This window comes from Phaethon lepturus, unplaced genomic scaffold (assembly GCF_000687285.1).
Source record: "Phaethon lepturus isolate BGI_N335 unplaced genomic scaffold, ASM68728v1 scaffold24545, whole genome shotgun sequence".
NCBI classification, from domain to species: Eukaryota; Metazoa; Chordata; class Aves; order Phaethontiformes; family Phaethontidae; genus Phaethon; species Phaethon lepturus.
In genome coordinates, this window is record NW_010541615.1 from 10,245 (window position 1) to 25,375 (window position 15,131).

At 42.2% G+C, this 15,131-nt stretch overlaps 1 protein-coding gene across 1 annotated transcript in view; it reads right to left on the reverse strand.

Moving 5' to 3' along the window:
• Positions 1-1,313: 1,313 nt before the first annotated feature.
• LOC104621336 (uronyl 2-sulfotransferase-like) overlaps positions 1,314-15,131 on the reverse strand; it is a 31,525-nt gene continuing 17,707 nt past the window's right edge. The window contains exon 4 of the mRNA XM_010287794.1: positions 1,314-1,597. Within this exon, the coding sequence (XP_010286096.1) occupies positions 1,314-1,597 (284 nt within the window). The remainder of the gene's footprint in view (positions 1,598-15,131) is intronic.

Below are 15,131 nucleotides of genomic sequence, written 5' to 3' on the forward strand. Positions count from 1 at the left end.
ACAGGGAGCCCTGAGGGCATCCACCTTGAAGACAACAGCACGTCACATATTGGAGCTATTCCCCCTTCCCCTCCCAGCCTCCACCCACCCCCTTTCTAGTGTTTGCTGATAATACTTGTAGTGATTAACAAGGGTGAACTTTCACAGTGACTCTCTCAACAACGTATCATTGAATCGGCTTTGGCTTCACAGAGTATGCTGCCGCCTTTTCTTTGTCATTCCGAAATATTTCAACTAGAGAAATTGTGTATGTCCATATTGTTAATTTTACTTCTAGCCATGCTAAAAGCAGATGTCTGGTGTTTGCGCTGCTGGGGCAGCTGTGTTCAGCTTCAGAAGTTAACAACTAAACTCTGTGATCGCGGAAATATCGGTCATGCTTAATAGGAGTTCCAGATCATGTACGTTTTTTAATGAGTGGCTTTTTCTGTACCTCTTTGGATTCGTGACCCATAAGAAGAATAAAAAAAGAAGTCTACAAATTCACTTCCTGAACATAAAAACCATACATCGTACCTTTTCCTTCAGAGTCTAACAGAAAAGTACTCAACTGCAGAACAAAACTCTACCATTTAGGTAACCCTGCCTTGTACTGTTCGTCTACTGTTGCTGTTCACTGACCAGGTAACTTTTTCCACTCTATGAACTAGAAGGGTTTACCAAAAACATCTGGTTCCTGTAACTTGCCTTATGTCCACTAATATTAATTTGCCAGAATAACAGCCTCACTCCTCCCGCAGGGTAATTCAGAAGCCATTATCTAGCCCCTTTCTGTGCCCGTTATCCTCAATGTGCACAGACACGGCAGTGGCTCTGACCGTACCACTGGGATACCAGTGTGCTCTGGGCAGAAAGAGGCACTCTTCCCACATGGCTCACTGCCCATCGTCTGCATTGCTGGTAGTTAATGCCGCAGTGTTATGCAATGAAGACTTGTTTCTGGGGAAAGAGAGAGACAAGAGTCTGTAAAATTCACTTCTCACAACTGCCTAAGCTATTCTTTTGTGTTTTGCAGGTTCCCAGATGACTACTGTGTACTCCAAAAGTTATTTTGTGATAGACAGTAGATACTTGTCTCTTGAACTATGCTACAGCAAGGATGCTACAGCGCCAACACTGTACAATGAATCAAACCCGCAAAACCAGGTATCTCCCGATGGCCCCCGCATGTGGGAATGGTCTCTTTCGTTCCATTTCAAATGCTGCTGCACATTAACTCAGTTCCTTAAGGAATTACTTTTAATAATAATTAAAAAAAAATCTTAAGAAAGCTGGAGGGGTCACCAGAAGAGAAAGGATAGCTCTTCCATCCATCACCTTTTATAGATATCCTCTAGCCACTTCTCATCATCTTCTTCCTCATCGTCTATTGGTTCCTCTGTTTCCAGGGGAGAAGGAATGAAGAACTCAGGTCTGGGACGTGGTTTCCTGATATGAGACTTCAGTCCAAACTTGCGCTTTAGCAGGTGGAACTGTTCTTTGACATAGTAATAAAACTCGTATTCATATCTCATGCGTTGGTAAAGGACCTGTATTGCTTCTGGAGAGGGGACGGTCTTTTTCACTGTCACAGTCAGATTGCCAAGTTTCCTATGTTCTGTAAAAAAAACCAAACAAGCAACATGGTGGGTGTTGATTAATGAGACCAGACCTAAACTGTTTTTTAAAAAAGATTACTGATACAAATGAGCTCAACAGGTCTCCTTAATAAAGGATTTACTTTTAGTGAGAGATAAAAAAATTTAGTTTTGAAGTTAGACTTGCACGTTTATTAGCTATAGTCACCGAGGATCTTAATTGGCAGTGATTATCCACAAATACAAACTAGGTCACACCAATTATGAGCATAAACTACATGTGGAGAAACCCATAATCTTACCTAGCCCTGTAAATTTTGCCTGATGCACGTGAAGTATATATCCAGCACACAGCTGAGCTGAGCTAATCAATTATTTACAATGCGACATACTACGTCATGTCTCAGTCATGCTTTATTACTGTTCAAATCTAAACAGATACACATCAACCTGAATCCACCTCAGGCTAGCACCGAAGCACTGTTGTCATCACCGCATGACACCTCAAGACTGAATGTGCCTGTTGACCTTCTTGTCCTCTTATACCTGTTAATTAAACTGGACTCATCTTCCTGTCATGCCCTAGAACTGGAAGATTTCAGCATGTTGCTCTGCACCTGACCACTTTTGCTTTAATAAACTGAAATAAAACACCTGTATTGTTGATAAAAAATTAGAGTTACTACCAAAATACTGAATTACCTCTTTGCCTCCTGCATCTGTAGGTTATTCTACCATTGGAGGTTAATGTATTTGAACAAAGTGTAAAGCAAACTCTCAAGGAAATAATTTTGCTGTTTTCTACCAGATGGCAACAGGCTGCCAGAGCATCCTAAGTATTTCCTTCTTCTCCAAGACAGAAACATAACTGAAAGTCAACTGTGAAGAAGAGAACAGCAAAAGCTGAAAGTAGTGACCTGTAGCATCACTGTATCCAGCCCCCCTAACAATTGCAACTTTCTTTAGGAGAAATAGAGATGAATGTTACCCTGATGAAGCAATAGCCTCTATAATTAACTCTTAGGTTTTCTGAAAGCTCAGTGCTCCAATCCAGTAAGCTTCATGAGTTACTCTGATAGAACATGATGCTCTTGGAAATGACAGCAGTAGCCTCAGAATACACCTAGGTCCAGACAAGGCAAGATGAACGGCCTTGCATGGAAGCAAGGAGATGCCAGTTACACATCAGTAAAAAACCTTTTTCACAGCAAGGACAGTTAGGCAGTGCAGTAGAGCATACAAGTTACAAAAGCTCTCTCTCTGGAGGATTTTAAGAGCAGATGAATTGATTCTTTCCTGAGGGAAGCCACTTGACTAGGGGACACCTTAAGGCCATTTTCCACGTCCATGACTCTCAAACCAATAGATTAATCTTGTCAGTCCTTACTTCACTTCCTTGCTCTTTTCTACAACAGCAAGGTCTACATGAGAACTGTTTGTTTTTTCCCCAGGATAATGTCTTGGCTACTGCTGCTCATTCTTTCTTTAATATTTATATCCTCTATTTGTGCTGCCTCAGATAACAAACAGAAATTCTCATATTCTATGTGACTACAGAGAGAAACTGTTGCAGTGTAGAAGAGCTGGATTTCAAAATGGAAACCTAATTCTTATTGTAAGAGCAGTTCTGCAAGTTGAAGGAATCCAAAAGGGTCAGGCCATGAAGCATGGCAAAGAAAAAACTTAAAAGGAGGAAGCAGACAACAAAGAACATTTCACGTTTCCAACTGGGTCCCAGTGGCAGTGACCACCCTCAGGGACTTCCAGAGGGAGTCCCTGAATCTAAACGGGATTTTATCACAGGCTGAGTTTTGCTCTCACGAGCAGTCCCAACTGAGGTCTTCTGAAGCACCTGCCAGCAAAGCCGAACACATGCTTAACAGCTCTACAGAGAAACATGTTTTCACAATCACTTACACGTAAGGCTAAGGGATGGATCGATGGTTTCTGGTAGGAAAAGTGAGTTGTTCTTGGGATTCCACAAGCAATATGTTCATCCAAGACAAATAATAAAGAATAACTTTTTAGGGAAGAGAGGAATTTTAACCAAAGGCAAACCCATTTATTTCAAGAGGTAATAAAAGATGAGTTAAGTCCAGCTAGCAAACACAGCATCAATGACCTTTAGACAAAAATATGTATTATACAAGATTTTAAATCTTGAAACGTACAACAGAAGGGTAGAGCACAGCTATGTGAACACGAACTGCTTTCTTTACATTTTAAATGATTAATGTTCATATAGCTTAGGGTATCCACAGCTATAAACACATTCTAATTTTCAGCCAGTGGACACACCTTTTCCTACTTCAGAGTAAAGGAATTAAAGAAAAACAACTGAAAGCTGTTCATTTTAATAGTATTACACAAGACGGCAAGTGCTGCTGGGCTGGACAGTCTCATATTCATTTGACTTCACTGCGTCACACACATCTGGTGCAGAAGAAAAAAGTTGCATCTGAAAGAGGTATTCTCCTTCTCAGTTTTGCTTACCGATTACAGCAGAGTAATTTGAAATGCAGGAGGAGTATGATATGACGAGAGAATAGGTTGACTAGGTTACCAAATGTAATGCCGTTCTAAATCACAAAAAAAATTATTCAAAGCACTAATTCTATTTTGCACTTGTACTTTTAATTCCTTCTCTTAAGGAGGAATGGTTTTCATTAGTTGGTAAAAATTAAAACATGCTGCTCTGTAATTAAATGGAGCTTTTACACCAAACTTCATAGTCCTTTACACTGAAATCTCTCTCTACTCATATATCTAAGTAATTAAACAACTTAGTACACAGAGCTCTTTGTTCTTTAATTACAGTGATGTATGGTGATATATACTCTATACTTACTGACTGTTCACAGTTTATCAATTTGTCTAGTTTAATTTAGATAGGAGTAAAATGATTAAAATGTACAAAAACAATTAAAAATAAAGAAGCGATCTTCAACGTGCTGTCTAGCTAAGAATTAAGTGTAGAGGAAGGATGATGAAATGCTTGCATTTAAAATAGATATTAGCATAGAAAGCACTACCTGTAGCTAGTGAATGGAGTGAAATATTTTTGGTGAAAATCTCTGGGTTCCCCAAGAGCTTATTCTGTTCTACACCACCTTTACCCGTAGACCGGAATAGACGAAGAAATGTGTCATCTTTTTAAATTCTCAGTCAGTTGTTCACATTGCCATTGATGGGTATTAGATGAATACACTCCAGGAAGGACACTGTACTCAGTCTGTCCTTGGGTGAGAAGGCAACTGCTGCCTTATGTTGACTGAGCACTTCAAGACATTCCTTTTTCCGCTGCTCAGTGGGTAGCTCCCGCCAGCTTTGCAGTCTGGTTTTCTTTACAAACTCAGCAGCAAATATACACTACTAAACATTGCATTTATTAAGCTTAAGACTTTATACTGCTTGCCAACTTGATTTTTATTTTACATTGGTTATTTCTGTTACAGAAAACTCCACTTACATCCCTGGAAAAAGCTCTTTACTTATACGGTCCCTCCAGGACTCTAAGCGGGAAAAGTCACTTCTTACAGCTCCAGCTCCCTTTGGTGGCTGCTCCTCCCAGCAGAGAGGGGCACTTGCGCTCTGACGACGACGACGACGAGGTGAAGAGCGCTAGCCTCGTTTCCTGGGGCGGGCGGTCCGTGTGGGGCAGGACCAGCCGAAGGGGACTTTACTGGTGGTGGGCCAGGCAGGGAGCAGCCCGCCAGCACCCGCTCTGCCGAAGCAGCCAGGTGCTGCACCACCCTCGCGGCGGGCAGCGAGAAAGCAGCAAAACACACTCGTCGTCTGCCTTGGCAGTAGTCATGACACAGGGGCTTCCCGTGCGCGCGCAGTTCTTCTTTGCTCCATGCGCGCACCTGCGCGTACAGATGTATACGTACGTACAGATAGAAACACCCGCACTCTGGAAGGCTACAGAGCAACGTACGTTTCTCTGGCTCCTGCAGTATAACCACCAGTAACTGCAGCGCGTAAATGGCTGTGAAGCGCTGGTTGTCAGATGGCACGAGGTGGGGCTGTGCCTGGCTGCAGGCTCAGCCTTTTGAGAACACCTCGCTTTTTTGCACTTGAATTTTTATTTAGACTGGTTTCTAATCTTAAATACTCTTAAAAGGCTCTTTAATACAAACACGAATGAAATCACAGAACTGCCCCTCGAAGTCACCCTAACCACCTCTCCTCATCATAGAAGCAAAATGGAAAATTTAGGTAGATCTGGCTTAAAGCCAAAATAACAATCTGCATATGCTACATAAACCCAGCTGTCCCACCAAAGGACCTCCATTTTACGACCTTTGAGACAGCTAACCATATGGAGGGCAACAAACTACACCATTTACTTTTTAGGGTTATTTTTTTTTAAACTGTGTTTTCTTTGGCATTCTTTTGAATTACTAAAAAGAATGTACTATACAGTAACGCAACCTCTCAGTGCAGCCTGCTCACACCTTGAATGAAGACTAAATGGGTATGCAGATATGGATGAAGAAAATTAAATTCTTTTGGGTTACCAGGTGATGAATACTTACCATTACTTTCCCCACTGTTACTTTTTTCCGTTTTTTTTTTTTTTAAACTAAGAAATCGGCGTTACTCACTGCAGCAATCCAAACCATAGGGAGAAGTGGTTTTTATACTTTGTGGTTCCAAAAACCTTGGCTTGCCATATTTAGACAAAATGATCTTAAAGGCATTCTCCACCTCAAAAGAGAATTTCGGAGCGACGCTCTCTCCAGCGTCCCACCGTTTGGGCGGGCGCGAGGCAGAGGCTTGCTCCCCAGCGCTGCTCCGCAGGGAGCCCAGCGCCCTCGGGGGTCCGGCGGGGAGAGGTGAGCCAGGCTGGAGCCAGCGCAGGACGGCCGCAGGTGAGCGTAACCGTGGGTTTGGCCGACCAAGGTTCGCGGTGGAAAAACCCCACGCCAAGCTCTGCGGCTTTAAGGCTGTGTGAACACGATGGCTGTCACAGATACAGTAAACTCATTTCCTGGAACTACACGGGGAGGCCCCACGTTTCAATCACACACAGCTGAGCTCCAGCGCATACCTACTTCTCCACAGTTTTAAATGGAAATAAATGTATGTCACTGTGGTTAGATGTGACGTACGAATCAGCAAGGGCCTCTGCTTGATATGCCACTCAGACGATGGCTGCGGTGCTAAAACGGGGCTCTGATGGCTACGCTAGAAATGATCTCCCCTCAGAATATCTAACTGCAGCTCAAGCAGAAAATTTTCTGGCACAATTGATCCACTTTTCAAACTTGAAATTTTGAGCTGGGCTCTTGAAGAACATCTGGGAAAGGAAGGGTTTGGGAGAAGAGATGAGGTGCCGATGTGCTGGGCTCACGTACCGTCTTTCTGATGGCCATGGGGCTGCTACCGCTCAGGAGCGCGCCGGGCCCAGGGCAGGTCGCGGGCCCCCGGCGGAAGGAGGGATGGCGCACCGTGGCCGTACTGCGCGACTGAGCGCCTGGCATAGGCTCGTCTTTGCTAAAGGAAAGCAGGGACGGTGGAGAAAACCTAACAGAGTCACCGACCGGCAAGAAGCGTATTAAAAACCAAAGTTGATGAAAAAGCCAGTGGTAATTTGTCCCGCTGCGTCTACTAGCTTTGTCTGTCTGAACTACTATGAATCCCAATTATTAACCTCCTTACTGCTAGTTTACTCTTGTCTCAGCTATTCACATCGACAAAATAAGGTGTAAGTTTTAACAACACGTAGATAAAGATTAGACACTCAGGTGCACACTGAGGATAGTTATGCTAGGCTCACTAGCAATGTTTGCTTTGGTTTAGCATTTCTGTCCTGAATTACTGTCCTGCTTTGATGACATGGAACAATTTCTACCTGCAGGGGATTAGCAGAACCCACTAGCACATAGCAATGTCCCGTCTCCTAAAGGTCAGATACGGATGGATCTCTCTGAAAGGACAGCTCTCCAGGGGTCATGGAAACACCCACAACTCCAGAGAACTGCAATCCGAGGCAAATCAGATGTCCTATTTATCAAACAGATATCTTGGGAGCAAATACACCAGACTGTAATTAGCATGGACACTGCAAACCGATGGCTGCCAATGACAGAGACTGAACTAGGTGAGACAGTTACAGCAATGTTCTTTCTTTTTTCTCACTAGTACAATGAATAAGGAAACCAGAGGGAAGAATAATGTCACTGTTAACCTAATATAATTTCATTGTTAACATTAACATGGACAAAATGCAGGGAGTTCAGAGAATGATAACCTGGCAGAGAAAAAAACGGAGGGATGCCAAAACAGAGATTAGCCAGGAAGAGCTCACAGAGATAATCTGAAAGACACATAATCAAACAACTACTAACGCCCAAGGATGTTAACACCAAGGAGGCATGGCACAAAATCAGAACAAGGGAGAAACGTGAAAAAAAAAAAAAGAAAAGAAAGAGTAATGTTACCGATAAACATAAGAAGTACCTTGGGCCAATCAGGCTGAAAATAACAAAAGAAACATCTTCCTACAGTATGCAAGTAACATATATTGGGAATATATTGCCGAGGTCAACACTGCACTGGTCTGGCTGCCAACTGGACAGTGTAACAGAGATGTATGTTCAACAGCGCTCTGAAACACTACTTAAGCTATTAAAGGCATTATATCACTATTAGGAAACACTTGCCTTACAACACACTCAGCAACGCAAATATAGAACGTTCTCCATACTTTGTAAACAGCTACCACTCTCTGAGCTCTCTTCTCCAGCAAGGAAGCATTTACCATGAAATCTCCAACTCTCCTCTTGGAACCTTCATGGTGTTATTTTCAGAGCTGTGGACCCAACACTGGATTTCCAGCTGCATGGGACACTGCAGCCTACCATCCTGTACCACACTGCCTCTGCTGCTGCCTCAGCCTGGAAACGTGCTGTATCTCACACAATCAGATAACAAATCTCAACAGGATCTTCTAAGAGACTCCTTTATTTGGTGCACTTTAATGTTGCATTCCCAGATATTAAGGTAAATTAACGCAGAAGAAAAAAAAAAGCTGAAAACTAACCTACATTGGTAGAGCAAAAACGCAGATTCTTATGAGAATGTGGTCAGGTACTTTTGTAGCTGTTAAGCAACTTCTAAGTTGAACTAAAGAGTTAGAGGTGCCAAAACCAAAGTCATCTGCAGAGGAAATGCCAGGATTCTCTAGTACGAGTTGCCGAAAGAATTGCTATGGTTGCAGTTCATATGCAATTTCTAATGTATCTTTTATAGCTGCGTTAAGTATTACTGAAAGGATCCAGTCAAATCTGGATTTGACAAAACCACAATTTAAAAATAGGTTCTTGCAGATCGCTTGTGAACAGTGTTGCACAGGAGGTTATGCAGACACTAACGTTATTACTTTTTTTGCAGAGAGAAGAGAAAGTTGCAGTGATGGAGACAAATTTCAGCAGTGCTCACGAGCAGTAAAAGCTTCACCACAGGTATGTTATGCAGAAAATCTGCAGAGATATAGCCTGGGACTTGAGAACCTAGAGCAGGCATCTTGCCTTTGTGCTTCGAGTCACAGTAGGCTGCTGTCTGTGATTTTTGTCCACAAAAAGGAAGCGATGGAAGAGGCGTGCTGTGCAAGCCTAAGATGTCTAAGAGGGATGGAGTGAGGTGGAGGTGTCTTTATTTCCATATATAGTATAATATGAGCGCAACACTGGTATATAGCATCCAGTTTTGTAACCACATCCTAAATCAGACAGGGTATTAAAACAGCCTCAGAATGAATTCGCGGGTTGGAAGGGACACTTTAGAGAAAGATGATAAATCCATTCTGGTCAGCTTACCAAAAAAAGAAGATTGAGAGGTGACTTGTTTACAGCATCTGCATATTTTCATGGTGAGAAAACTATGGATATTGAAGGGTTGGACGCAGAAACCAGAGAAATGCGGACTGGAAGTAAAGCACAGCTTTTTAAAGCGGTGAAGGTGATTAATCACTAGAATAAACCAAAAAGAGGTGATTTGCTATCATCTGATATTTTTACATCAATGTTGGATAACTTAACCAACTCCAGTTACTGATCTCTCTGCAGAAGAAAGAGAAATTGTATGGCCTGTAGCACACAAGAAGCCAAGCTGAAAGACCCAATGGTCCATTTAAGTCTTTCACAGATGCAAGTTCCAAATGTCTTGCACGTGTCAGCTTCCAAGCTGGGAACACCACTTGTGAAAGCCTTTTTGTCAGTGCCTTTGAGATACCTCAGTGTCAATGTGATTTTTGAAAGATGTCTGAACATCTAATTTGCTCCTTTTTCCAGTTGTTGGCTGTTCAAACCTAGTGGTCACCACCCTGCAGTATATCAGCCCTTGCAGGAATGTGAAGTAAGACCACATTTTTTAAAAAAAGTTTGAGAATGTGGCCTTAAAAAATTATTAATTCTAAATGCTGCCTCTTGCCTTCCTAGAGCATATGTATGACTGCTTATTGCTTTATTTGAGAGTAACTACTGAAATGAGAAACAAAAGCAAAAATGCTAACTAGGACTAAAGCAATGGCCAATAATGGAATCTATGCACTGCCAAGGTAAAACCACTACTGATAAGATACACAGGACTGGAAGATACACATTACTGTATGAAAGCTGCTATTAAAATGGAGAAAAAAAAAACCCCTATCAGTTCTCCCTTGTGAGAAAGTTGCCAGTTCTAAGAAGATTTTCTCCCAACTATGTCTGCTCATGGACAACTGAAAGCCCTGAAATTGCTTTATTTCTTATTATTGCAAGTTACAGGCAGTCCAGAGAAAATTCTCTCCTTTGCCCTTAGGTTCTTTTGTGTATAATGAGCGACTGAAGGCGTCCAGGGGCCGAGGCACTGGTGAAGAAGGAAGAATGCTACCAGAGCAGAAACAACACACTGTTCCTTTCAAGTTCACCCCCTCCTGGCCCACAGCCCAACTGCCTTGGCCAGCTGCCAGGTTATCGGGACAAAGGCTTCCTCCTCTGGCCAAAACTGAGGAAAAGGGTCCGTTGTTTAACACAGGCAGACTTGTTTCAGCAAGAGAAAAAACTAAAAAGGAGGGGAATTATATTAACTGGAAGTCCTGGGAGAGGAGAGTAATCTCCTAGTGTGGCTAATGTAATTCTCACCCCATGCTTTTCCTGCAGAGTTTTGACTCTCTACTGTTCAGGCTAGAAGGCAAAGTATAGCATCTCAACAGGGATAAGCCCTAAGGCTGCCAGGGTCTTCGCATCCCCCGAGATTACTATGCACCAGAAACAAGAATGCATCTTTCCTCCTTCCAGGAAGCCCCAGGCGACCCACTGCTCCCCTCCATGCCTGCACTAATAAGCTTGCATGAAGGGCGGGCGTCCTCACTCATGAAGAGACAGAAATTTCTCTGCATCTTAAAGAGTCTGACAGATAGAGAAGCCAAACATTTAGCTGTCTCATGACCTCACAGTGACCGAGGCTCCTGCTGGATTCCCACAAAGTCATTAAACCCAAGTCAAGGTGAATTCACACCTGGGCTTTTTGCCACCTCTGTAACAGAGCCTGCAGCCCTGGTCTGTGATGGGGAACTTGGGACCCTCGGGGTTTGCTGCAACTTGGGAGGTCATGCCCCCCTCTGAAACCTCCAAGGCAGATGCTGTTGCTGAGGTTACACAGAGTTGCAGTGTCTCTTCATGTCAATCTCAGCACTTCTTAAGCGGCACAGCCACAGGTGAGGAACGAGGACTTGAAAAAGGTAGAAGAAAATCCCTAGGTCTGGCGTGACCCGTTTGATTCCGAGCACCAAAGCACTTGGGTGAGGTGCGGTACCTCAGAGGCTGTATCACAGGATCTAGTGTCTCAGTGAGCTGTGGCAGAAGACTTCCCCTAGCAATTATTTATATGTCTGGGAGCTTTTGGAAGCAGGTACCCAACTCAAGGAGAAGTGTGATTTTAATCTGCCTAGGTTAAAATAAATGAATACAGGACATTTTTAGGTGCTTAGAAGCTGTTCAAACACCATCTAGATTTATACCTGCCTTCAGTGACTTAGGTGACCAGCTCCAGCGCACCTTGGCCATTCTTGCTCGTGTGTCAGCACCAGGAGCAATCCACTGAGGAAACAGAGTTTGCTCAATGATCCTTTTAATTCAACTCGCATTTAATGTTACTGTGCTGACAGGGAAGAGATACACAGGCGCACCGTTCTGCCGTCTAACACTGTATTTACAGGAAGTGTATTCTCAGTAGCCTTAACTCTATTACAGGTTAAAGGAATTAGCCAAATACCGTGAAGACACCCATGAATCAGAATGGAAGATTTACAGGGTACGAAAAGCCCCTGCTGTTGCACTGAGTCCTGCAAATTGTTTTATGTCTGCAGTGTTTCAGTCAGTAGTTTCATTCCAGTGTTAGAGAGACTGGCTAGTATTAAAGTTTCCAGGATGACTGCACTGTTTTGATTTAATGACAATACTAGCCCTGACATTAATAATGACTACCGTGCTTCAAGGTTATACAGCACAAAACTTTCCCTTACGCTTAAAAAAACAGGAGATAAAATGACCTGCTGTCTTTTTCCATTTCAGCATTTATGGGCACACATAAACATCGACACCTCTGGATGAGGATAAAATGGGACAGAAACCAGGAAGGATGTTACAGAAATTAGGAAGAAAATTCAAGAAAAATCAATTTTGGGACGGCGAGAGGTTACTAAAAAGAACACAAAGCTTGCAACAAACCAGGCTTTTGTTGAAGAACATTGCAATTTTCTATATTGCAATCTTCAGGAGTGGTGAAATAACGGCCCCCAACATTATTCATAAGACACATAAGAGTTGCATCAAGATGAAGAGAGAAACCCTGTTGTGGTGGGTTGACCCCAGCCAGCAGCCAAGCACCCATGCAGCCCCTTGCTCACTCCCCCTGCCCCCACAATGGGGCAAGGGAGAGGACAGGAAGAACGAAAGCAAGAAAATCTGTGGGTAGAGATAAGGACCATTTAATACATGGGGGGGAAAAAAAGGCGATACAAAGGAAATCACTCACCACCTCCCACAGACAGGTTACTTTTTGTTTCTAGCGTACCCCACTTCAGTTGTCTCTTTTCCAAACTCAGAGATCTGTTTACTAAATTCCCTTTCCTATGAAAGCCATTCCATGTCCTGGACCATCTCTCTTGCTCCTGCTTTGTACCTTTTCTAATTCTGTTAGATCCTTTTTGAGATGGTGTGATTAGAGCTACAAATAATTAATGGAAAATGCTGCAATTTGTGGTTAAAAAGCCATACAACATAACTAATTTTAACTTTTTTCATATTTAAGAATCAGAAGTAAATGATAACCTATGTGCTTCTACCACAGATTTGAACTGTTGCTTGTCCCAAAGCACAGACTGAGAATACTTCTTTTACTTCAACAAAAAGGGCAATTCAGGGCAAGAGGTTTCTTCAACTTCATAGGCTAATTCTAAAAGCAAGAGGGGAACGCAAAAGTAAATTTAATTTACCTGGTAAAGTAACACAGAAAATATCATTAAGTACCAAGAGTTAACATTTTAGTGCCCAATTTCAACAGATATTCCTCAACAAGGAATCTGATTCTGAATCTATGAAATCCTATTCAATTTGCTAAGCTCACCAGAAGAATAAATGCCTAAATTTCACTCCTGCTCAACAGTTCAAAGAAATCCTAAAACCATAAATGCCCATCTTTTTAAAATCTGCAGCGAGAATACACCATTGAATATGTTATTTTATTTTGTTTTTAAAACAGAATATTTTAATGAAGTTCTGTGGGAAACATGATGAAAAAGTTATCTGAGAGAATGGTACATTCACGGTTTCCATAGTAACAAGAACAATGAAAAAAAATATCAAAGCAGCTTTGTAAAGGCCTGTCCAAAAAATAAAAAATTCATCTCTAGGAGGCTTGGCATACACTTACGTAGAAGGAACACCTACAGCGCTGGATGTGTATACGCACTTACACATGGCAACCGGGCTCTAAGGCACACATTTTGACCTAGGCTCAGCACTCAGTGGGACACCAATGCATGCAATCAGGTGTTGCTTTAGTGCTGAGTATACGGGTCCCAGAACCCAGTTCAGTGTCTAGATGGATGCCAAGTTCTCCTGTAAGCCCATGGGTGCTGGGAATATGAAATTGTTCCAAGCTCTTTAAAAATACATTCCTCACAGGCTGCTCTGGTGTGTCCAGTGACTACGGTCATCACTTTTTAAACAACCACGGTAACTGGGCACATCATGTTCAGCTGACACTTCATCCATCTGCTTGCCACAGTGGTTGACAGCATTTCTGGCACATTCCTAGAGCACATAATTTTGTTAAGTACATTTATTGAAGAAATGAAAGCCCCTAAACTAAGCAAATATACAGTCCTCATAAATATAACTACTTTTTTTTTTTTTTCATTTGGTCCGAATAACAGTGGGAACTGAAAAACCACAAGGCTGAAGGAAGTGAAGGGACTATTTATGTAGCATGGGAAAAATTAAACTGAGATTCAACACTTTAAAGTGGATGACATCTGTTTATCAAAATACTTTTGTTGTTTTTTTTTTGCCTTTGATTATCCAGTCTGTCTGCTAAGACTTAGAAACAGGGATGCGCTGCTAGATTTGTCCTTTGATTTTAGTGGCAATGTGTGTAAGTTCTGCCACTACTTTAAAATAAAAAAAGTTGGTCTGGCATTGCCAATTGCTAATAAAATATACCAATGTATCATGTGCCATTTCTTCACAACATTACTTACACATGTATACAATATGAAAAGATGTGTGGGACTCAGTTTTCCCCTTTCTGCACATGAGATACAAAGTGTCTATGAGCTAACTTTTTATTTCTGTTAAAACAAAACCCGTTGAACAAGTGGGATGTACACCAAAATGTGGTGTAGAAGGATAACAGAAGCAGCCTGTGAACTGAATAGCTGAATTAAGCAGGAACTCAAACCATTGATTTCTACAAGTAGCTTGCAAAAACATGCACCAAAGAAAACAATTTTCAGCAATTCAAAGCAGAACCCTTGACTAAGTGGTGAGTCTGCCCTTAAAATAGGCTAAATACTGTATTCTGCAACTGCACCACGTACTGAAGCCTACCAGAGACCACATGCTCCGGCAGCAGCAGAAGGCAGTGCCAAGTAAATGCCAACATTCAATATACAGACAAATATGCTTTGCAACTACACCACTCTTCTGTTAGTAGAAGTTCTAGATGAACCCAGCTGACATTTTTGGTAAGCTGTTTGCTAAAGTCTAAGACGGCAGACTGAGGTTTCTTGCTATCAGCCATTGGCATTGGCATAGCTGCACCAAAGAGGCAAAGTTGTACAAGCTGCAATTTGCTCCTGTTATTTTCAGCTGCTAAGAGCTGAAAATGGCTGATTATGAAAAGGGTTTGCAGTCCCACAGGAGCTGTTCTTGGTATATCAGGATGTGTGTATATATATGTCTAGCAGAATAATGTCTTTCTTTCAAGGGCTTGGACACCAACAGCATTTATCTCACCCTTTTTCACCATGCTGACTGGAAAGAACAATTTGCCATTCACAAGCAA